This window comes from Rissa tridactyla, chromosome 2 (genome assembly GCF_028500815.1).
Source record: "Rissa tridactyla isolate bRisTri1 chromosome 2, bRisTri1.patW.cur.20221130, whole genome shotgun sequence".
NCBI lineage: Eukaryota > Metazoa > Chordata > Aves > Charadriiformes > Laridae > Rissa > Rissa tridactyla.
The window spans coordinates 147,642,578-147,666,889 of record NC_071467.1 but is presented as its reverse complement, the minus strand read 5'-3'; the positions used below and the strand labels follow the sequence as shown (position 1 = coordinate 147,666,889).

The following is a 24,312-nucleotide window of genomic DNA, read 5'->3' as shown; positions in this document are numbered from 1 at the left end:
CAGGCAGAGCATACTTTTGGGGCAAAATTTAAGTTTATCTTATCAAATAAGTATCAAATACATAGTCTGTCCAGTGGTCAAAAGAAAGGGTTAGGAGACACGGTTGAAGACAGTGCAGTATTTAGAATGATTGTTTCAGCCAGCGGAGACTTATTTGCTGGAAATGCCCTTGTGAGATTGTAGCATTTCTTCATCTATAGCATTAGTTCATTGTGTGGTGTAAAAGGGTATTGAAATGAGTTTCTTGTCAATGCTGTTTTGAGTAAGATTTGTTAGAAAACAATGAAGTTTTACTTCATTACGTGATATGGATTGGCTGCATTTATTTTAATATCAGTAGAAAATCTTAGCTACTATGGTGCAATACAATTTTTAGACAACCTAGTGCAAGCCTTTTCAGCTGCTACTATTCAATTTACGGAAATTTGAAATTTGAAAGGTACAAAGAAAATTATCACAGCATTTGGAACATGAAATCAATTTGTTTTAGGAAGTTAGTGTTAATCTTGCTCTGTATGCTTGCCAGGCTGAACAGCATAATTGCCAAAAATCAGATATGGGAAAAATGAATACATACATTTATGCAAAATAAATTGTATTCTCCTAGGTGATTGTCAAGAATTTTAGCAAATGTAACTTTAAAAATAATCTGGTTTGGGTGGTTTTTGTTGTTTGTTTGTTTGATTGTTTTTTTTGCCAGAGAAGTAAACTTAGCTCGCTGATGGGCAATTTATTCATTCAGGGATTTATGTTATATGACTGCATACAATTGTTAAATCTTGTGTTCAAGAAATAACTTTTTATAAAAGGAGGGGGGCAAAAAAGGCTGTGGATGTAATGCAGCTCTTGCACTTCCTGGAGGGTAACTAGTTTGTTCTAAATAGTTTCCATGTTAATCAGTGCAATATTAGCAATTCTTCAGAAGCAATGTGTTATTTTTATTTCTCCTTCTCTGTTTAAGAGTTGCAGATAATAGTAATGGTTTCAGTTTCTATGTTTCATCTCTGTTAAAGTTGGTAAATTCATATTGATCTTTTAAAAATCCTTTGGCTTTGTTCTTTTACTGTGCTAAAACTTGGGGTAATTTTTGCCCCGAAATTGTCTCTTAGTTATATCTTTATATTAAATTTATCATTAAAATTTTGAGTTTCTTTGTCATTAAAAAAAATGTTGGTGGCATTTTTATTTGACCGTTGAGCAAATCTCAAACTGTTTGGGTTGAGGAAGCAAGTGAATTCTTGGAAAAAGCATACAATTGCACAAATTAGCAACCAATATATGGAGTAAATTTCCTTGAATATTACTGGATTCGCTACTGATGTGTATTTTGAACAAAGAATTAATTCTGTATCTGTAGGCAATACTTAGCTTTGTCATTTAAAAGTAAAAATGTTCTACCGGAACTGGAGACTTGATGCTATTGTGGAGTTAGTTTTTACCTTGGCTTACTTTTTAACCATGATGGAAGAGATACACCAATTAAAACTACTGAATTGGTGAAAATAATCAGAAGTTCCCCTTCTGCGGAGAGATCTTCTAAATGATAGATTAAAAAAGCTGATAAATAGAAAAAAAGCTGATAAAACTGATCATATAAAACTGTGTAATGATTAGCGTTTCTTGTTGTAATGTTTAGTGACAGCAGAATAAATAAGTATGAAGAAATTAAGATTGCTAATAGAATTAACTCTTCATGTTTTTGTTTTATTTTGCCACAAGAGAGCCTTTCAGAATTTGAATTTCATTGTGTTGCAAGTCAATAATGCAGTGAGCAGCAAATTTTTTGTTTGTGTGCCTTTATTCGATATTCACCTAAATTTCAGACCCAATTAAGGATTTCTGGAGACTCATTCAGTAAAGAAAGCAAAAAAAAAAAATTTCCTTTTTTGTTGTTTTAGCACAAAAGCTTTTTTTACTTCTTGTATCTGGTTTTATTTGTACCTCCTGTTAGTAATGATTAACTGAACAAATATCCTTGCCTTGTTTTTTAAAACTAGTTTGTTTTTCACTTTTTGGTACAAAAATTGATATAGAAATATGGAAACTAATTATATATATGGAAACTAATCATAGTTGTATCTTGGTGGACCATATCCCAATTTCCTTTTGTCATTTCCTCATTTTTGAGAGTTGCTTCTCTCCCTTAGAAACCCACTTGGTCTTTCCTAACATTATTAGTTGAAGAGAGGTGAGTGGTAGTGAAGACTCTTAAAAAAAATTTTGTTAAAGTCTTTCAGGTGAAGAACATTACATAAAGTATGTATGCATATAGATTATAACCTCTGTGTGTGTGTAAAGTCTGCCTAAATTAAGATGATTGTGGAAGTTACCCTCATTTGTGTTTTTCAAGGAACGCTTGCTATGCTAAGAATCATTTATAAACGAGACTCTTTCATGCAACTCTAGATCAATATAAACAGAAAGGTTTTCTTGGGTAAGATAAACTGTTCTCCATATGTAAAGTTGTCTTGCTTGTAAAGGTGCCTGTAATTTTTCAGTTCATGGATATTTAAGTCTGAATATAGATCTATAAATATTATTGAATAAAAGCTTAGCATGCCTGTCAGCTTGTTTGGAAGCATAATTCTACCAGTGTTTAGGCAGCAGTCATATTTGATTCCCATGTAAATATATGCATGAGTCCTAGGATTCCTGGAAACTTGCAGGGTTGGAATTTCAGTCTTTCAAATAATGTTTTAATTGCATGCAATTTTTGATTGCCCTATGTGGGAATAGTATAGTTCTTTATTTTAAGTTATTCTTCTATTCTTACCTACTGCAGGAAAACTATATCAAACATAAAATACATTAAATATTGTTTCAATAATGTGACTATAAATACTTAGATTCTTGTTCTTTTGTTTTTTGTTTTTTTTTTAAAGAAAAGAATTGGATTATTCATGTTTATTCAGCTTGATGGAGTTTGTCTTCCAGGGTATACAAGGCTTTTTAATTCTTAGTCAAATGTTTTACATTAAATGTGGTGATAAAATGAGATGGAGATGATACAAAAGTATTGCAAATATGTCCTGTATTGATAAAAGCTAACAATGCTATTCATATAAGCACAACAGTTCTGGATTATTTATAACTTCTGAAAATGTGCATCACAAATCATATTTCAACAAGATTCCAAGTAATTTGGATAAAAAATGGTTGCAGTCATTTGTGGTCTGCAAGTAGACATCTCCATTTGTGCTTGTGGAGGACCCTCATGTGTAGAGAAGTTCTACTGAATTATTAAGGAATAACTTTGTTGTACCGTAACAGAATTTGTAATTAAAACGCTTAGCCAGTTTCTCATGTGGCTGCCATTATTTTTAGAATCTCATTACTTTCATGATACTTGAGAGATTTTGCAAGGTTGCTGGGTCTCATGATTCTTTGTCTTAGATGATAAAAATACATGTGTCTTAGCAGAAAGAGCTTGGTAAATACTTCTGGGCCTTTTGAGCCAAAAGGTACACTTTTCTGTAAGAGAATCATCAGTTGCCTGGACACTGTGTGTTTCAGAACTGTCCGTCTACACCTGGGCTCATCTGCTTGTAATACATGTGGTCTCCTTCCCCTTCCTAATTGATGCACTCGGTTTACTGATTTCTCCCTGCCCTTCTCAAATCGTATCACATATGCTGGTTTTTAGTTCTGCGCAGATACCAGTCTACTACTGCAGATCTTTTAGAGATGTTACACTTTTACTGTTTTAAGGAATAATCCATTTTATGTTATATTTGTCTTAAGACTTGCAATTTGAAATAGGCAAGCTGATAACTAGCCACATCATTCTGCAATTTAGTGGAGCCTGTTAGAATCAAAATGATTCTTCAGAGAGCTGGGGTTTATTTAGGGGGGTGGAACCGCTGCTTATGAGTTAGTATTATGAAGCAGGTCTGCATTGCTTATGCAAATTTTTTTTTCTTTTTTGAATCTGCTTGTTTCTCCATCTCTCTTTGTACAACAGCCATGTATGTTAATATCGCTTTCAAAGACTAGTAACAAATTTCTGGGACTGCATACTGTAAAAACAGGGAATGTCAGTTTTTGGAATGTCTCAAATCTTAATTTGGTTTCTTTATGCTTGTTCATTGTGATGATTTTTAATTCACTACGTTATATTCTACAGGGTCTTTACTTATTCAGGCTCAGGGAGAGATCTGGCCCCAGTGCAGCTTCAGGCTTATGTATTGAAAGAGACTGTTGTCTGTAAAAACTGTTTAACCTGTAGATGTTGAGGGTATGTAAAGAGTGGGGGAGAAGATTGCAGGGGAAAAAAAAATGGTTTCATGGGTAAGCTAGTCAGACGAAAAGTGCCCTTGAGGATTGGATTCTGTTCCTCTCTCTGCCACAGAATTCCTATGTGATGCTAGGCAAGTCGTTTAAACGAAACTTTTCCCAAGTGGTGACTAATTGATTTGAGTGCTCTGCAATTCTGGTTGCATAATTTGAGGTACTAGGGGCTTATATGCAGAAATGCTGAGGGTTTGCAGCTGCAGCTGAAGTCAATTAAAGTCTGTGCCCTGAATGTATGGAATGTTGTTTGATACCGAGCTCTTGGAAAAATCATATATGAGATAAAATTAGCACCTGAGATTACTGAAGATTTTACCTTAATCTGTGCCTCATTTTGCAATCGGGGGGCGGGGGGAAGAAAAAAGGGAAAGTAATGCACGCTTGTCTCAAGATATTACAATGGTGAATAATATTATTGATGAACTCCGATGCTGTTGTGATGGGCTTCAAAACAAATAACCACAGCTTCCAAACGTGTTTGAACAGCATGCAGCTAAGAGCAGATGAGGCCACACATGAACAAATGTGTGGAGAAAAATACTGAATAGCTGCTCACTGGGTAAGCAGTCATCTTCTGTACGTTGCATAAAGACAGAGTGGCAGGAGCAATGACGACAGATTGTAGTTCCTTTTTGGGGAACCACCAACTTCTTCCCAAATCTCCTTTACCTGTTTAGAATACTCATTATTGCATGTACCATGTATTATCTTTATCATATTTCTGTTATCCTTTAATTTTTAAACTGTAAGTTTATATTTGAGATTTAATTAAACTCAAATCTTACCTTTTAAAAATCTCATTATTTTTTTTAACAGTAGCTTCTCTTGATACTTTAAAAAAAAAAAAGAAAAAAGTGTACCATCCTCTCTCTTGGTTCAAAGAACAAAAATAGAACTTGACCAAAAATTATCTTTTTGGTCTGTTTGCCAACAGTGTGCTTTTTGTTGACATTGCCACAGGGTATACAGCTTCCACTGCTGGCATCTGCCTAAAGTTGGCTCAGGATTTGTGTGGGATTAATTGGAAGAGGGAGCTAGACATGGAAATGGACTAATTTTAATCCCCTTCCTCAGTTTCTTCACCCAGCAGTAAATATTTCTTTTATTTTGGCCAGTGGTACTTACTGTGACTGATTTTTTTTTTTTTTTCAGACAGTTTTGCAGTATTTCTGACACCACTGTTTTGTGTTTGGGTTTTTTTACTTCCAAAAAAGACAAGTTATGAGAGGAAGAAATTGCATCTGATGGAATCCTTTTTCATTTCATGGATTTGATTGCATGGCTGGGGTTGTGAGACAGAGGGACATGCAGCTTTGGCCTGTTATTGATATTTGTAGGATTGTCAGTAACAGAATGCTTTTTTCCTTGTAGTAGCTTGTGGACTTGCAGTTTCCGTCCTTTCCTCTCCACTTGTGTAACTTTTGGTCAAAAGTTACCTACTGGATATATTCTTGCTTGTCAGTTGATCTTTCTTTTAGTCTTGACTTTTTAACTTGAAAACTCGGGAGAGAACTTGCGTTAGGATTTATCTTGGCTTCATTTAAGTCCCGTGATCACAGAACTTCTCCTGTAGCTTTTGCATTTGAAATATTCTACATTTGTCAGGGTTTCTACTTGAGGCAGTAGGACCACAGTTTTATCTTCCGACTTTCACTGTTATCTTTGATGCTGATAATCCTGTAATCCTGTGTTGAGAGGCAAGTAAATGAATTGGTAATAGCCGCTATCTTCTGCAGTTGGCTGGAACAGATTTCTGGTAGCATAGTTAATGGCACGTAACCTGTGCCAAGTTTTTATTGCTGCTCACTCAACTGCTGATTCTTCTTTTTCACAGGCATAGAAAAAGGCATGCTTTCCGCCTTTATTTTGGTCTTTTCTCCTTTTGCAGCATTTGTCTTGCTACCAGCTTTGCTCACCCAACTTTATAGTTCCTGCAGTTGGCTATTGCTGTCTGTCCTGCTCTGTACTGCTTCCAGACTGAGGAGCTATCCTTAAAATACAGGTGTCAGAAGAAAATTCCTCTTTTCTGTTACTTCTGCTTGTGATGGTGGGGAAATGAAGGTGGGGATGGAGGAAGCAAGAGATCTGTTCTTTTCAGCTGTACAGTTCCGACTGTGCTGTTGTGACTTGAGAATAGGACTCTATGGGTGGATGAGAGATAATGGGAGGCAAATATGCTCCACACAACTGCTACCTTTTAATATCAGTGGCTGAAAAACTGACCTTACATTTGCCCCTTTACTTATTTTTCCCTCAGGAGCAGGGAGCATTTCCCAATCTGTTTCACTTGTGACTTCAGAGGGAGTATTGGGTAAGAGCTATTATTTTGCCTCTCTCAGCCCTCTGATGGTGGTGACAGGCTATTTAGCTTCACAGCAAAAAAGGCTTGTTTTTGCTGAATTATTTTTATGTCTGTCTAAGGAGAGACACAGGCACATACACGTGTTTGATACCCACCGCCTTTTGTAGTGATGAGGTGGTTGGGTGTTGTGCTCACCTAACTGACGAACGCTTGTAGTAGCTCAGGAGAAGTGCTTACTTCGCGCTCGTCTTCTCAGCTTTTCCTCCTTGTGCAGAGCTGCCCCCTGTCTCTTCTAGACTTGTCTGGGTTTTCAGAGCATCTGGTTCAGCTGCAGCCTTGCTGTGGATATTTCTGTGAGAGCAGAAGCTCGGCACATGCTGCCTCTACCAGCTGTTCCCTAGGCTGCTTCTGTAGGGGAATGCCCCGTTGTGAGAGTCTCCCGGTTTGGGTACAGCCTGTCTTCTGCTCTTCTTCTGGCTCTTGCAGGCCAAGAGGGAGGCAGTTTATGGATCAGTGTGAATTAGTCCCCTCCTTCCCTGATGCAAACAATGTCTCCAAGGTAGTGCTGGAAAAGAAGAGCAGTAACTGCTTGCAGGGAATGGCTTTATGAAAAGCAGGGAAGTCATCTTTCTGCCTCTCACTTGGGCATGTGTGCTTCAGTTCAAACGTTTTGATTTGAAAAGCATAGAGGGCAATTCGGGGAACAGCATGCTACTGTGTGTAACGGTGTCTGCCCGCAGCTGCCATAAATCTTGAGAGGTAATTAACTTTCTTAAGGATTATTTGGCTCATTCTTACTAAAAATAATGTCAGATAAGCATTTTTAGTGACTGTAATACCAGTTTTCCACACAAAATTGGTAGTGAATGAGAGGGGCTGTCTTCAAGTCAGTTCCATCACAAGTCATTGCATACATGTGGCTTTTTAATATGGGCACAATTTTTTAAAATTTAATTTAGCTTTCAGTTGTTTATAAATTAGTTTTCTGTGTGAATTTTAATTTATGGTTCCTAATGCTAAACTTGATTTCTTTACCCAGGTACCTTTGAACATCGGCTGGCTAATATATGGCTCATACAGACTCTGACAGGTTTTGCGAATATTTTTTTTGGGATGTTAGTGTCCCCTGCCTTCTGCCCTGGCCCTTTATAGAATTTGCCACGTGTTATGCCATCAACCTGTGTGTTGAAGTGGTCAGGCAGCGCTCATGCTTTTAGCTCACTCTTAGGAGTGTGATAACTTTCAGCAAAGTGGTAGGCCATAGTAATACGTAATCTGTTAAGTTTATTGGAGTTTAACTGAGATGTTTTTAAAGTTTTAGGCTGGGAAGTGTCTTACAGAAATTTTGCTGACGCTGGCTTCAGTGCTACAGAGAGTGATGGAGGGCATTCCTATATTCTTTCAAGGAGGCTATGTACTAACTCAGCAGTGAATTACTATATAGGTAGTGGCATGTTACAACCTCCCTGAGGTCTTCTGAGTCCCGAGGTAGTAATAGCTCATTAAAATGGTAGTTAATGAGTATAAAGGGATCATTATGCGACTCTCCTACATAACGGGTAGGGCTAACTAGTTCAGTAGAAAGTATTCTAAATAAAGAAGGAAGGAGTTTGATAAATGCTGCTGGTAGTTCTTTATAAACCTAGCTATTTAAAGCAATGCATCGGAAAAAACACTCATAGAAACACATTTTGAATAAATTAATATGGGTTTGTAAATGTATTTTAGGGCTTTTGGAGGTATTAGTACCCTATGTAAATCTCAAAGTTACCTTAACATAGTCTGTAATGAAGCCTCTTTGGTTAAAAATATGCAGCATTTTGCCACTTCTGATCATCTGGATTTGAAGTTTAAAAAAAAACAAAACAAAACACAAAAGGACTGCCCCCTCCCCACCCCCAATTTCTTAATTATTTTTTTTTTTAAGATTTCAAGATTTGTAAACATTTTCTGTTCTATATGCCAAAAATAAATGGTGGAACAATTTCTCCTTAAGAGAGGAGGGGAGTAATGTTCCCTTAATATGATTTTGTTCATGGAAAACATAACCACCTCACACATGAGATCTTTTTTTTATACCTTTCATTTAACTATGGTTATTTTTTGGAGAAAAATATTAAGGATTTATCCAAACTGAACAATGTGTATTTTGTAGCAGTGAGGTGAAAAACTTTTTGATCTCAGTAAATGCTTTATGTTTTCTTCCAGGCTCTAGAAGGACAAAAAAAACTCAAAAAACAAAGAAAGACTGCAGACTCAGGTACACCTAGATCTCAAAGCTCAAATCCAGTGGACAGGGCTATTTTTAAGAGTCTTTAAACTAAGAAAAATAACATTGCTTCTACAAAATGAGTCCTTTTGAAATATTATGGCAAGGTACAGAATCTAGGTAAACAACAGGAAGAGGAAGGTGGAAGCAAATATAAAATATATTAAATAATCATATTTATAAAAATATATAAATAGATTGTAAACATATAATAAGTATAGATACGATTTTTAGAGAGGTGCTCCTGCTTTCAGTCATAAGTGAAGAAATTATAACTGCTGTGCCTGGATATGGTTTACTACAGCAGCTTTAGCATATCCTTATTTAGGTGTTTTTGTTGCAAGAATTAAGTATGTATTTATAATAAACAAAATACAGAACATTTTAAAAGGAATAGTTTGATTTTAAAAAATGTTTCAATTATATCTGTAGAAATTCCTGCTTGCTCTACTTGTTCAAGTTTGGTCCTTATTTTCATCTGACATTCTCAAGCAACCTTGCTGATCATATCTGTTCCATATTATCTTTCAAGGCTAAAGCAGATAACAGATGGAGAAAGCATTCTAAACTCAAATTGTGTGGATAACTTACTAGTGATCATCCACTACAGGATGACTTTCTTAGTAGCTCAGAGCGACTGCTGTGTGACATGAAAAATAAGCCTAATACCTAGCAGTCCAAGTCACGGAGCAGGGCCCCATGGTACTTCAAATTCATAGCAAAGAAGTGTTTCCTGCCGCCTCTTGATACTTGCCACTCTTTCCGAAGCCCTTTTAGGTTTTGTGAAAATCTCATTGACTCTCTTCCGGCATGAGCATCTGTCACCTTCAGTGTGACAAGAATACTGTCTTTCAGCCAGGACCTTTTAAACTGCATAAACAGATGCAGTAAATCCAGTTGGAATATTTTCAGAGTAATTATTAAATTGATCATCAAAAGGATATTTAAATTTGAAAATATAGGACTGTTAGTGACCTACTATACCCTGCTGTGACAGAACCAGTTAAATCTAAGTCACGCCTGATGAATGTATGCAAGACCTGCTTGTAAAGGAGACTTCAGCAGTCTATTCCAGTGATATGCTAGTGATGCTTCTAGGAAGTTTTCCTGGTACCTAACTTGAATCTTTCTGCACTGTTGTCTGACTGGTACTGCTTAGCCCTGATAGATCACACAAGGCAGTTATTCCATTTTTCTTTACAGCTACCTTTTAGATATTTGAAGATGTTATTTCCTTGTGTCAGCTGCCTTTTCTTTAGGCTTAAGTCACTCTTGTTCTTCAGTTTCTCTGAACAAGTCACTATTTTTTTTGCTCCTAGACCTCTTACTATACAGATTTTTTTTGCTTATCTTTTGAACAGGCTTATAGCTTTCTTTAACCGCATTGTTTGAACTGGACACAGCAATCTGCTGAGGTCTTAACAATTGCTGTGTGAAATGGCACAGTTGCTGGTTGCCGTACGGCTTGTGTCACGGTGGGCTGTGCTGCACAGAAAGGCAGCATCATGCCAATGACTCATGTTCAGCTTGTGATTCATTGATCATTTCTGCCTAACTGCTTTTTTCTGCCCTGTGTTTGTGCAGTTGATGAATTCTGTCCAGATGTAGACTATTAGTCTTCCACTTAGGAAATAATGTCATATTTTTTTAGAGCAATTCTCCAATTTGTCCAGATCTTTTAAAATTCTAGTTCTATTTGACAGCATCTTTGTAGGTTTTTCCTACCAGGTTAACAGTGATTCTGTAATTCAACTTGCTGGTTAAAATACTGAGTATCAGTGGAACTGGGACAGATCTCATAAAATCACGTTTGATATACCTTTTCACTTTTGACAGCTAGATCCTTTAACTATTCAAAGTGTGATTTATTTTCTTTCCAGTTTATTTTGCACCTGCAAGAGAAGCTTTATGATACCCATGTATTTGTCATTTATTTAAAACATTGTGCATTAGAACATTACATAAGATATGAAATTGATCACTGTCTATTCATTCCAAGCTTATGTAACAGCTTTTATTTGATTGTGTTCTTAAAATACTTTGTGAAGTTGAGCAACAATTACAAATATAAATTATAGCATCGTATTTGCATTAAGGACTGCTGGGGAGGTACACTTGTTTACATGTATTTTTATATTAGTGTGTGTGTGTGAAAATATATATGATGGAGATGTGTGGGTTTATGGGCATATAAATTGGCGTCCTTCACTGCTGATTGGGCTGAGGAATTTGCTAATACACAGTTAATATTTATTCTGAAAGTTGATGCCTGTGGGGATTATTCACCCTGTAAATGGTGTGTTGATGCATAAGATAATGGGTAGATTTTTGAAAACTTCTGTGTTGGAGATAATTGTTCTCTGGCTTCTTGTATGGCTTTATAATATTTTCTTTTCAGCCATACATCCTATATGCTGTGTCTTGTATGCTGTTTCCTCATTTTTTGGACATCAGAAGGGAGGGTAATAAACACCTTTCAAAAATATGAAAAGATTTAGAGCTTAAAAGTCTATTAAAGATACAGTCACAAAAGTGACAGCAATGATTCAGGTGACACAGAAGCTCAGTAGTTTTTATTTTTGAGGGTATTTTTTTATTTTTTATTTATTTTGGTCTTTGGTTTTCTTTAAGACTTAAGTCTGTGGTCATTAGTAATCTCCCTCCAAAAAATAACACTTACAATTTGGGAAGCAGTTATTTGAAAAGACAGGCTTGGTGTGTAGGAGCGTATGGGTCAGTAATGTCAGTTCGGGTGGAAGGGTGTAATGAGAACAGGATAAGCAAGAGGAAGAGGAGGTAAAGGCCTGGTATGGATGTAGCCTTGCTGATTCTGTAATATGCTTTATTTCTTTACCCTCTGCAAAGAAGTTGGAAACATACTAAAGCTGAAATGTAGCAAGAAAACTATATAAACAATAAAATAGCAGCATATTTTGGGCAGTACGTTGTAGGAGGGGCTGGAACTCATCAGATCCAACACCCCAAAAATCTTTGCCGCCTTAAGCTGATGCTCCACAGTGGTGGGGGTGGACTGCATTCAGCTGTCCTTGGGTGTAGTGTCACCTTTCTTGTAAATCACGGGGCTCTGCTATCTAGGGGCAAAGGCATTGAGCAAGAAATGCACTGCAGGAGACATCACATTTTGCTTTCCTTGCCAACGTGGACTGTAAAAGCGGTGGTCTTTGCTTTGTAGCAATTCAGGTCCTGTGGGTGTGTTGCAGGATCAGGAATTTTGTAGGTAATATTTTTGTCTGAGAGCTGTAAACTGGAAATCTCTGATTTTCAAGAGAACTCCCTAGAAACAACTTCCTTTAGCCTATAGGGGAATACACACAGGTATATATAAATATGTACAACTATCTATGTTATAAAAAAATTATAACGCATATTATATAAATATGTAAACAATAAATGTAATATATAAAATGGAATAAAAATAAATATGTGATAGCATTCCTGGAAACACATGTGAAATAAATAAAGGATACCTACTCATTCCTTCCTTTCAAACTATCAGAATGAAAAACTAAATGGAAATAAACTAGAACCATAGGTAGGGTTTTGAATTATCGTGTATTGGCTTGAATAATGTCCTCAGTTGTTGTTTGATAGAATCATAGAATCTTCATGGTTGGAAAGGACCTTTGAGATCGAGTCCAACCATACACACACAAAAAAAACCCCTACACTCTCTGCCACTAGAGCATGCCCTGAAGTGCCAAATCTACATGTTTCTTAAACACCTCTAGGGATGGTGACTCAACCACCTCCCTGGGCAGGCTGTTCCAGTGCCTGACCACTCTTTCAGTAAAGTAGTTCTTCCTAATATCTAATCTAAACCTCCCCTGACGCAGCTTCAGACCATTTCCTCTGGTCCTGTCATTATTCACCTGGGAGAAGAGGCCAACACCCACCTCTCTCCAACCTCCTTTCAGGCAGTTGTAGAGGGCAATGAGGTCTCCCCTCAGCCTCCTCTTCTCCAAGCTAAACATGCCCAGCTCCTTCAGCCTCTCCTCATATGACTTGGTCTCCAGACCCCTCACCAGCTTGGTAGCTCTCCTCTGGACAAGCTCCAGCACTTCAATGTCCCTCTTGTACAGAGGGGCCCAGAACTGAACACAGCACTCGAGGTGAGGCCTCACCAGTGCCGAGTACAGGGGGATGATCACTTCCCTACTCCTGCTGGCCACGCTCTTCCTGATACAAGCCAGAATGCTGTTGGCCTTCTTGGCCACCTGGGCACACTGCTGGCTCATGTTAAGGTGGCCGTCCACCAGCACCCCCAGGTCCTTTTCTGCTGGGCAGCTTTCCAGCCACTCTGCCCCAAGACTGTAGCGTTGCTCAGGGTTGTTGTGACCGAAATGCAGGACCCGGCACTTGGCCATATTAAACTCATACAATTGGCTTTGGCCCATCGATCCAGCCTGTCCAGCTCCCTCTGTAGAGCCTTCCTACCCTTCCATTTTGAATTTTAAGAGTAGCTCTAAAAATGTCGAGAGTTGGTGAGTGTTCTCTGCATCTCAGAGACAAAGCTCATGTTAAATCATAACTTATGGTTATATGTGACAGTGTTCTCTTGGGCAATCTAATTTTTCCGAAATAATCAGTTTCTGGAAATCTAAGTAAAAAAAGTAAAAGGCTAAAGTAGTTTCAACAGAAGAAAAAAATTACATATAAATACTGTTGTTTAAATTGATCAAGAAAACCTAAGCCCATGTAATTGCGCACATGTGCTGAGGAGAACACTTTTTTTGGTTTCTCAAGCATGAGGCAGCAGAATTTTCATTCATTTGGCACGCTAGGCTGAAAACAGAGTCTTCTTTCATTTGACACACTCCCCTGGAAACAAACATGCCAGTGAAGGGATTGTGCCAGTTATCAGAAGCTCACAGGAATACATTGTGCTGGTTTGTATTCATTTTCATTTCATGAATTGCTTTAAAATTTAGCAACATAAAAAAGCATTAAAACACCTTTTTAGCATTATTTTTAGTTCCTATGTATTTCCCTGCTGTGCTGTTATTCAGTTTAAATCAACGGAATGTTGTGAGACACATGGCTTGGTTTGCAGCAGAGCAGATCTCTCCTGCCGTGGTATATACTTGGAGCATTCATCTGTAGAGAAGCAGCAAATTTGAGTTTAACTCATTTTACATCCTTGAAAAAGATGAGTGTCTTAGAAAGAAGTTCAATAAAAATATAGGGTGAATTGAGCAAAAGTTATGAAGCAAGAAATTTAAGCCAAAACTCAGCTGGCAGCTGTTAACTACCAAAGTTCACAGATAGTGCTTGGTCTTCTGGGAGATACTCGCCTTTCTTTCCTAGAGTTATGTTCTTCAAGATTGCCAGCAGGTCCATCCCACTTCTGGAATTTGCTACAAGATTCTGTTTCCCTCATAGATGTTTTTCCAAGTGCAAACTTGGCAAACTCAGGTGTACTTCTTGGAACTAATCTGGTCATGGGAGCTTAAATTAGGACCAGGTTGCAGTGGATGCACGCGAAGCAAGTATGGGAGTGGCATTTTAATCAAGTTTGATATGGGTGAAGATTCATTTATTTCCTAGTCTCGTGCTGTTGCTGCTGTTAGAGGAGCAACCACGTTAGGTGTGAGTATGTCTGCTTTATGTAGCTGTTGCTTTTTCTCCTGTTGCTACTGAGCAATTTTTGTGTGTAGGAACAGCATGCAGGGGTGATTTTTTTTTTTTTAATTTTACTTAATTAATATTGTTTGTTAAAGAGAAATTACATTCTGAAAAAACTGAGGAAACAGGGGTGCTTATGATGGTGCACAGGACATGTATTGTGACATTTAAGGCTATTGGTACTGATGCTGGGAATTTTTTTGTTTGTTTCTAAGAGTCTCATTTATTTTTTTAATGTGGTTTTGGTTTTTTTTTGTTCGTTTTTTTTTTTTAAAAGGTACAAAGTCTAGAGCAAATGCAAGCCATTGAATTGTACAGTTTAGGTAGTAAGCTTCCAGAGTCAGAATGGCCTTCAAGCAGGTTGAAGAGGTCTGTGTCAGCCTATGCTGGACCGAAGGCAGGGTAAGCCTTTGCTTTCTGCAGTTTCAAATCACAGAAGAAACGTATGTGATTGTGAATTTACAAAGCTCACTTTTTGTTTCTTTTTCTGTACCATTCTGCTTTAACTTGTATACCTGAAGGTTGCCGAAAGGAAAGTAGTGACTTAGACACCTTCTTCTACACAAAAATTCTGAATGCAGTATTTTGTTGAAGAAACCATATACATTTGAATTGCCCTTGAATAAAAAAGAAAACAAACCAAACACAAGAGTTATACAAGCCTGATTTATAATTTGGGAAGGCTGAAAAAGGCCTCATGACGGCCTGTCGATGTTGAGGTTATTTACAGATGTAAGCTTCACATTTGAAATACAGTCAGCTGCTGCTCTATACAATTGTCGCTTTTGGTTGCCATATAGCTTCAGTAACACGTGCTGTAGAAAATTCTACACGTTTATTCAGCAGCACTGCAATGAACTAGATATACTGATGTCATTCTCTTTTCGCCTATTAATGAGTGACAAACAGCAAGTGAATAGAAAAATGATTTCTATCCATGTACTTGGTCCTCTGGACCACGTGCCTTCCCGTTACTAATAAAGATAATGCCACCTATTTGAAGACATTGGCAGGCATATTTAAAACCCAAGATGAATTGAGCACATTTACGACGTTAGAAGCAGTTGCTAAATTGTAAGTAACTAAGTCTTGTTGTATAACTGCATTGCACTCAAGGGAACAATTTAGGTTTTGAATTGTATATGTTGGTAAGTGAAAACTATGTAGACATTGATTATTTTTTCCCCTTGACCTAATCACTGTTTGCCTATGGCAATATCTGATATGTTATGTGTTCACCAAGAATTGTCTTGGGACCGCAATGAGGCTTTTTTTTAGCTTCATTAGTAATCATTGTTACATTAGGAATAGAAGGCAATAGAGTAATATACTTGTACTGTACTACACCAGTTTTTCTATTTATTGTAAAAGGGGGACGTGAACTCTGTAGGTGGAAGTCTGAATTTGTATAGACAGATGAGGAGACCAGATTTGAATCTTTGTGCATTCTCAGCAAGAGTTTAATTTAAAAAAAATGGAAGGTAAATGCCTATTTAGGTTATTTATTTTTTTATATGTTGTGAAAAAATCCTTTCTTTCTTTTCTTTATGCATTTGTAGTCTAATGATAGAACTTTTCTTGGTAATGCTAGAGAATTTGAAAATGATGCTGAGTAAAATAAAATTAGTAAGGTGTTTTTCATTGTCTTAATTGAATAAGCTGCCAAAAGTAAACAACACAAATAGTGGGAAAAACATTTCCTCTTCTTCCCTACCCTGGGAATCTGATGTGTATCACCCTTTAGACAAAAATTAGAAATTCCAGCAGAGTACCTTCAGAAATGAGTTTAACTTTTGACATACTGTTGATTTCTTCAAATGGTAGTTTTTTGTGTGTGCTAAAATACTTGTTTGTAGTGTAAGGGATTATGCAAAAAAGTGTAAAAGGTTGAACTTTTAACTTCTTCCTAGAGGTCGCGTAACTAGACACATGGACACTCTGCTTGTTCAATAAAGTTAGCAATTAAAAATTCCCACATGAATGCTTGCATATTTGCATGCATAAGAGGCCAAACTATGGCCTACCTAAATGTAGATTTGCAGTTTGGTATTTCTGAGAACTAATTCTAGCACAAAACACCTTTTCCTCCATTGACTTGTCTACGATGTGCATTTTTTCCAGCTATGCGGCTGACAGCTGAACAGTTTTTATTTTTGCTTAGAACATTCATTTTGCGTTATCTTTTAATACAAGTGGTTATTTTATACTTTGTTTTTCAAAATATATGTGATGGAGTTATTGCCTTTTTTCCTTCTGAACAGCAGTGACTCACATGAAAGTGGACTTAGATGCTGCACGGGGAAGTGTGTGCTGTTGTTGCAGTGAGAGTAGTTCTCAACTTGTAAGATCCATTAACTGAAAACAGGTGTATAAAGAGATGTTCAACCTTGGAAGTATGATGGGACAATACTGCTTTAAAAAGGTAGTTATCAAGAAATAGGGTGATGCTTTTGATGTTTGTATCCGCATGAGGGAGACAATGTGACAGGCTCATTTGCCTTAATTGGTGGCAAAACTTGCTAACCTGAAGCACGGTGTCAGAGAAGTCACTGAATGCACTAGCTGTCTGTAACATCACCAGCTCTTTCTGCTATTAACTGATATGCCTATACAGATGTATATGCCTCCTTAGATGTAACTGAGATTGAGACTTCTAAATTGTAAACAAAACAATACAACACGTCTTCTGAGCTTTTTCTTTAAAACAAACAAAACCATAGGGTGGTCATGGCTTTCTGTCTCTAATCTTTGGACTTCAGCCCTAATATGTAAAATAGTATCTTAGTCTGTAGAAAACATGACTCTTAACTTGGTGTTTTGTTGCTCAGCCTTGATGGAGATGTTACTGAAGGCGGCCATCAGAGTCAGTTAGCTGTAAATGAAAGTCTTTTAGAAGAGCTGACTTCAGTATGGTAGATGTTTCTTTATTAGTTTGAAAATAATCAGTCTTTGTAGCTTATTTAGGGTCATACAATGCTAGGAAGTTCTGTAGTGATGAGAGGCTTTTCCCAAAAGCCAACCACTTGCTCAGGGCAGCTCCTAGAGGATATGGAACCTTTCCTGAAGATACCTAACATTACCCATAGGTAGCATTAATTAGCAAAATGTTTGGAACATACGACATTTTCCTGTTTTGTGTTTGACAGTGTGGTGAAGAATGGGTTAGCAGGCAGACTGTCGCTTTAGAAGTTTATATGGCCCAGTTGTAATTATATCATTTACAGCAGCATCCCATATTAAATTACTTATTGGTATTATTGTTCCCTTTACAACCTTTTAGGGGCTTAATTACCATTAGTTGATATGTTCATAAAGATCACTTTCATGGTTTAGCTAAAACCATGGCCAGTAAACCATTTCCTGATTTCTATTTGCTATAGTAGTGTTGAAATATTATATTTTGTTTTGAAGACAAGCCCATGTTGTTTATGAGGTGGGCTATTAGGTTGGTAGTTGAGGGGAAACAAAACAATCTCTAAACTATTTCTGCTAACTAAGATGAACTATCTGGTTTTGTAAATTTATAATTTTTTATTTCAACTTCTCAAGGTGAAGCAACATAAATATTTCAGCAACTTTATTCTTTCAGACTTGACTTGGGATCTCGTGCTTTGCTTAAGCATGAAACAGATAAACTACCTTTTGACTTAATCTTTTACACAAATAATCATGCTGCTCCCAAAGGAAACAAAAGTTTAAATTGTTCGGATAAAACTGAAAACACAAACTTTTTTTCTTGTTTTTTTTTGTTGTTGGTGGGTTTTTTTGTTGTTTGGGGCTGTGGGTTTTTTTAAGTAATTAGAAGAATACTGTGGGACAACTCTTTATTGTGCTTTTATCAGTTTTTTAAGTGTTAGTCAGGAGTGTTCCTAAAATAATACTAAGCACATCTAAATGTGTGGTAGAGAAGAGATAAGCTGTGGTTTATCCCAAATACAGGGTTTGGAGGTACTCATTTCTTGAGGTTATCATGGTCTCCCTAATTTTTAAAACATTTATTTACTTTGCATTTTTGCATTTATTTCATATAATTCTATTAAGTGTGCATCTCAAGAATTTAATGTTTCTTTGTGCTTATAATAGCATATTTAGTCACTGTCTCTTCCTTCCCCTTAACAAAGACTTAAAAATAAACCTATAAAACAATGGCAATATGAAAGAACTCACTGGCAGTAATCAAGCTGGTACTTAACCAGAGGAATTCTGCTTTGGTGTGCACATGCCTTAGAAGTAGCTGTTGGAAAACTTAAAAATTAAAAGATGCATATGCAGTCCTTTCAGGAGAGATCTTCCCTGTGAGTAATAAAAGCACCTTCCTTTGACAGACAAGAGACTATGGAAACTTTGATCTTGCATTAGGGCATAATACCAGCGTCCTTAAAATATAATTTCAAAGCTGAATTTCCTCAAATTCTGCCTTTCCCCCTGATTTATCCTTTTCCCCTTCCTCTCCTCCAGTCTTTCTCTAATATTCACTCCTGGCCCAAACTTGTATACAGAATTATTATAGCCTCATCTTATAAAACTGAAATTTTTAAAATGAAAATAATGATTTATAATAAAAAGCCTGACAGACTAATTACAGTATTGCATTAATTATTATCTTATTTCAGCTCTGTTCCTCTCACAGCTAATTCAGATCTGGATTTTGGTGTTTTTTAATCCCCATTGACACTGTAATTTTGAGAGAGAGAATATACTGGGGAACAATATATATAAAATCAAGAAATAAACTGACAAACAGTTGGTTTCTAAAACATTGCCTTGGACATGTTAGTAATAGGATGCAAGTAGTTCTGTTTAAATGTGATGCTTTGTGGATATACAACTCTTTAAATCTTCCATTTCTGGATATCTTTATAGCATGTACTAAATAGCAATCATTAATTCAGAAATTTGTGCATCGTGCATCTAAGTTGGTACATTATTGATGCATTTTATATTCTGAGTTTTATTTTTCCTCCCAAAATGTGTGCAATTCTTATAACAATTAAGGTATAGATTGATGTCAGCGTTACAGTATAGTTTCAAGACTGCAATTTGAAGCTACCTTAGAAAAATACAATTCTTTAGACATGGTGAAGCTGAAGTTGAATGGAAATCCTATTAGTGGTGAATTACATGTAAATATTAATAAGGAAAGAGTTCATAGCAAGTCCTGAGTTTGGGAAACTGAGCGTGATAATTTGCTGAAATGATGTCTGCCTGGAAGATATGCAGACACAATAATTTTTGGTTTTTATTTGAGCTTTTAAATGGTGCAGAAGATGCCCAGATTTAGTTTTTAAGCAACAAAGTGTTTGGAAGTTCTGGCAAATATCGTTGTAATGGATGTATGGTAATGAAGGAAGTTAAGATGAAAGATGAATTGGACTGAATGACTGTTCAGCCATTTAGGCTGGGCTAGTTGCATGGTTTGGTTGTTAGTTGTCTCAAATTACGTTGCCTTTAGTTCCTGCACTTGGTTGGCTCCCTTCATGTCTGAACTAAGTTCGGGGAATTAGTTTCTGACAGTTTGCTTTGTTTTCCTTTTTCAGGATGCTTCGTCTGCAGACATTCGTAAAGCATATCGCAAGCTTTCACTAATTTTACACCCAGACAAGAATAAAGAAGAAAATGCAGAAACACAGTTTAGGCAAGTAAGTGCAATGTGTGGCAATAAAAGCTTTAGGGAAAATAGAATCAGAATTTTTTATGATGATGTAGTTTTAGAACAATGGTACACCTTTGAAATGACTAAGTTGAACATTGAATTACGTTTTTTCTGATGTAGTTAGATTAAAAACAGGTGCACTTTTTCAGAATTAACTTGTCAAATACCTCAGATTTAGTATTTACCTGTATATTACAAATAATTTGAACATAATATACTCTTAGGAGGAAAATATGTTTTGCACTTTATGTAAGATTGTTTATAAGTAGTATTTTCAAAAGCAGTAGGGAAAATTTCTGATCAGTTCTCAAGTCATACATAGGCATAATTTAATGGAAAGAATTCACTTCAATTTTTGAATTTTTTCCTTTTGAATCTTTACAGAGTGAAACCGTGAGACTGTTATAATTAGCTCTACCTTTAAAAAAACACTCCTGATGACTAAATACAGGCTACTTAATTTCAGTAAGATCTTTAGGATGAAACAACTGATACCTTCTATTTTTAAGGTGTAAGTCAGTTTGACAGATGTGAGGAGGGGAAAAAAAGTCTTTTATAGGAGTGGCTTGTTTGTGTATCTGATGACATTTTGTATGTGAATATGTTACTGTTTCTTTTGCATACTGAGTTTGCTTCTTAGCGTTGTAGGGAAAAGTAAAAACTAGCAAAGATCATTAGTTGGCAAATGTAAAATATGATGCTTCTATTCAAACTCTATAAACTCAATCCTAAAGTAAACTCTTTTGTGTGTTGTTTTTTCCTGTTTTTGTTTTAGTTAGTGGCCATTTATGAGGTTTTAAAGGATGAAGAAAGAAGACAGAGGTGAGTTAATTTTCACAGGTTCTTAAAGCATTCATGCCAGTGATATATTGAAGTCCTATTTGACTTAATTGTAACTCTTACGATGTTTTTTACATAACTTCAGTTTGTAATTCCTGTGTAGCTGTTTAATTAAAGATCGTCTGTGGCTTAAAGGGGAAGCTAGTACGTATTTTTGTATGATATACTGGTTATTCTCCTTTAAACTAGTATTTGAAAAAACTTTAAAAGCTGGTTCTTATTTGGAGCAATTTTCTTAACACTTAATCATATCCATTTTTGTTGAGTTCTGTCAATTATCATTGCTTATTTTATTAAAGCTGTGGTTGCAAATATAGGCCACTGACTCAACTGTCAGTCGTATTTCACTATATCAATAAAAGGTTTGTTGCGTATTTAAGTGTTATTGCCAGTGCATGTCGTCTTCAACGTTGTTTTCTGTTGCTTAGTTCATTGCTTTTTCTTTCGGATATCTATAATACTGTAAACTTTGATATACATAGCATAATTTTTTTATATAAATGATAGTTGTCCTTGCTGCTTCAGGGAGCAGGTCCAGCAGTATCTGAAGGAGATAGGATTAAGAACTGAAAACCTGGGGTTGGTCTGCTTTCTGGAAGACTATTTTGAACTTTTTCTTTCTTTTAAGCAGATGACTGTTTACACTAATGATTATCAGGAAAATTAGGACACTGTAAGAGTTTTTCTTTTGGATTGGAGTTTTAGTAAATCATCTTTTGGCTTACAAGTCTTTAAATAGGGCTTCATGAGATATTTCTTGAAGGATTTTTGGCTTTGTAGACATCTTGGCAGGAGTCCAGGTTTTATAGTACAGATTATCTACTTTTTGATAACCCTCTCTTGAAGTGTCATGAAAATGTACTTCATAAAAGTACTTTTGGAAATTTGCATTTTTTTTATTTCACGTCTTACAAGAGAATTTCATTGTGAAGTTCTACTCAAGGAAAGTTTAAAAAAAACTGTTAGTTAAGTGGCTTCGGACCACTTGAGAAGTGATTTATCCCCAAAATGACTAACTTCTAACTAACCAACTTCTTTTTGAGAATATTGTTAATTAGTGGAGCACAGTGATTACAAATGAGAAGTTAAAGCAGCAGTAGATTGTTCTAGCTTAGATTGATTTCATTGTCAATAACTTATTTTGTACATAGACAATGTTGTATTTTTCTTGCACGGTGTGGATGTATGGTTGGTGTTGCTTTATAGTTGATTAAATATAAGTGTAGTGGATTAAATTGTGTTTACCTTTAGAAAATTTTCTGGAAACACTATGCAGAGTTTAGAAATAACCTGTAGAGTAGCAAAGCTATGTGGTTTCATTGCTTTGAGAAAACCTTTACTGATCAGATTTATTACACGGTCTAATGGTAAACTCTCAGTTGAGCTTGTAAATGGAGGGTGGTCTGTCCTGTACCCTGTAAAGCGTAGTTGTAGCATGTCTTTAAAACAAGTCTTAAGTAAGTGTGCTAGGAGCTGCTCTCCCCTGCAATGTTGTTTCTGTTGTAAGGTAACTCATGGGTTTCTTGCAACCGTATGGCAAAGGAAAGGAGAGAGTTGTTGCTTTTTGGGATCTTCCTACTTTAGATGTTGATAATTGGCTATGCATTCTGTGAGGTGATGAACCTAGTGGAAGAGGCTCAAAAGTTTATTGTCGTGCCCATGCACCAGGGAGAAACTATGCTGCACCCTTTGTCTCTCAGGGCTCATCAACTCAGTTTTATCCTGATTCCAGAGATACTTATTTGGGTCTGCTGTAACAAAGCCAGACTTCCTTTTTTTTTTTTTCTTTTTCTTTTTAAATTTTTAATTTTCTCCCTCCCCCATGACAGCGTGGTAGTTCTTATTTCTAAAGTAACTCAGAGACCTAATGGGATGAGATGGAAATTAGTTCCTTTTCTTACAAAGTAGTTAGGAATTCTGGCAGTTTAGCTGGGAATCCCTTCACAACTGGACACCTAAATGGTTTGGGGTGCAGGATTACACCACCTGGAGAAGAGTGAGCTGCAGGCTTCTGCTTCTGTACCATGAAGTCAGCCATACATGCCTCTTGCTGTTCGTCTCGAGTGGTGTAATCCACCATCAGTCCTGGTGCACGTACAGGGAGTAGAAAAAGTAAAGGCAGGAATAAGATCCTGCACTGTATGAGATTGAGTGATTAACTCATTTTGAAACAATAAAACTGCATCTAATTACACCCTTTCTCCATGTCTTGGTGAATGCCAGAGGTGTTAATTGTTTGTGTGCGTGTACACAAACAGCGTTCTAAAACGGCAGATCTGTTGGCCAGCTGCATGTAAATATTTTACTAAAACCTTTGTATTTTTATATTTATCAGTAAATTTTTACTTAATCTGATGGCAGAAGCCTTTCTTAAAATATTATAGTTCCTCTACTGGTAATTATAATACAGAGCTTTATAATTAAAATGTGGTTTGCTTGTTGAAGAAAGTTATATAGTTGCTTGCGAAGTGTACAGATCTTATATTAGTACTACAGAATATAGTAATATTACTGTGTTAGTATTTTTCTCTTACACACTGATGCATAATCAAAACTTTCTAATATTCTAACATTAAACATACGTGCAGCATTTGTTTAATGTAGCAGTGTTTAACGTTAAATTAAACATACATGCATCAGAATATAATATTTTATGTTTTGTATACACACTGCAGAGTATGTGAAATTCTACAGAAAAGTTTATCTTTAGGGTATGTAAAGATAGGCGCATTTCCTGAAATCCACTTTACTTTAGGGCATTTATTGGTAAATCAACTTGATGATGATAAATTTTATTAGCCTTTGATTATTTTTAATTTATGAAAAAGTAGATAGCTTCATGCACTTCTATTAATTGTAATTAGGCAAAAAAAAATCTTAAATTTTAGTTTCATTGTTTGTTACCATTTTAAGGAGCTTTTTTTACCTACCAGGTCTATCCTATAACAATGTGGACTTGATTACAGGAAGCATTTGCAAAGGAATCAAGATACGCTTGTTTAGAGTAAGAAAGGTGTTTATCTTAGCTCTCATTATAATTAAATATCTGTATTCATAGGTATAAATTGTTCTGGCTGATGTTGCACTGGATGTCTTTGACAGCTTGAGTGAAAAAAGCCTCCAAAATAAAAAAAGCCAGTGCAGTCTTCCCGTATTTCAAAATAGATCTCATTAATTCAAGGTTATAGTATATAAACTACATCAGATCTCTGAAATTATTTGAAATATGAAATGCGATGGGTCTCTTCAAGGGAAAAGTAAATGATAATTATATTAAAATAGATGATACTGTAATTAGCTACTACAGTTAATGGA

General features: G+C 36.2%; 1 protein-coding gene across 2 annotated transcripts in view; it reads left to right on the top strand.

Annotated features, from left to right (window-relative positions):
• DNAJC1 (DnaJ heat shock protein family (Hsp40) member C1) overlaps nt 1–24,312 on the top strand; it is a 109,015-nt gene that overhangs the window by 21,073 nt on the left and 63,630 nt on the right. The window contains exons 1-3 of one of the 2 annotated variants that reach the window (XM_054190454.1): nt 16,815–16,926; nt 20,042–20,143; nt 20,933–20,979. In XM_054190454.1, coding sequence (XP_054046429.1) covers nt 16,882–16,926; nt 20,042–20,143; nt 20,933–20,979 — 194 coding nt within the window. In that variant the 5' untranslated portion in view covers nt 16,815–16,881. Of the gene's footprint in view, nt 1–16,814; nt 16,927–20,041; nt 20,144–20,932; nt 20,980–24,312 lie in introns of those variants that run through there. The other variant, XM_054190452.1, reaches the window with a different exon arrangement.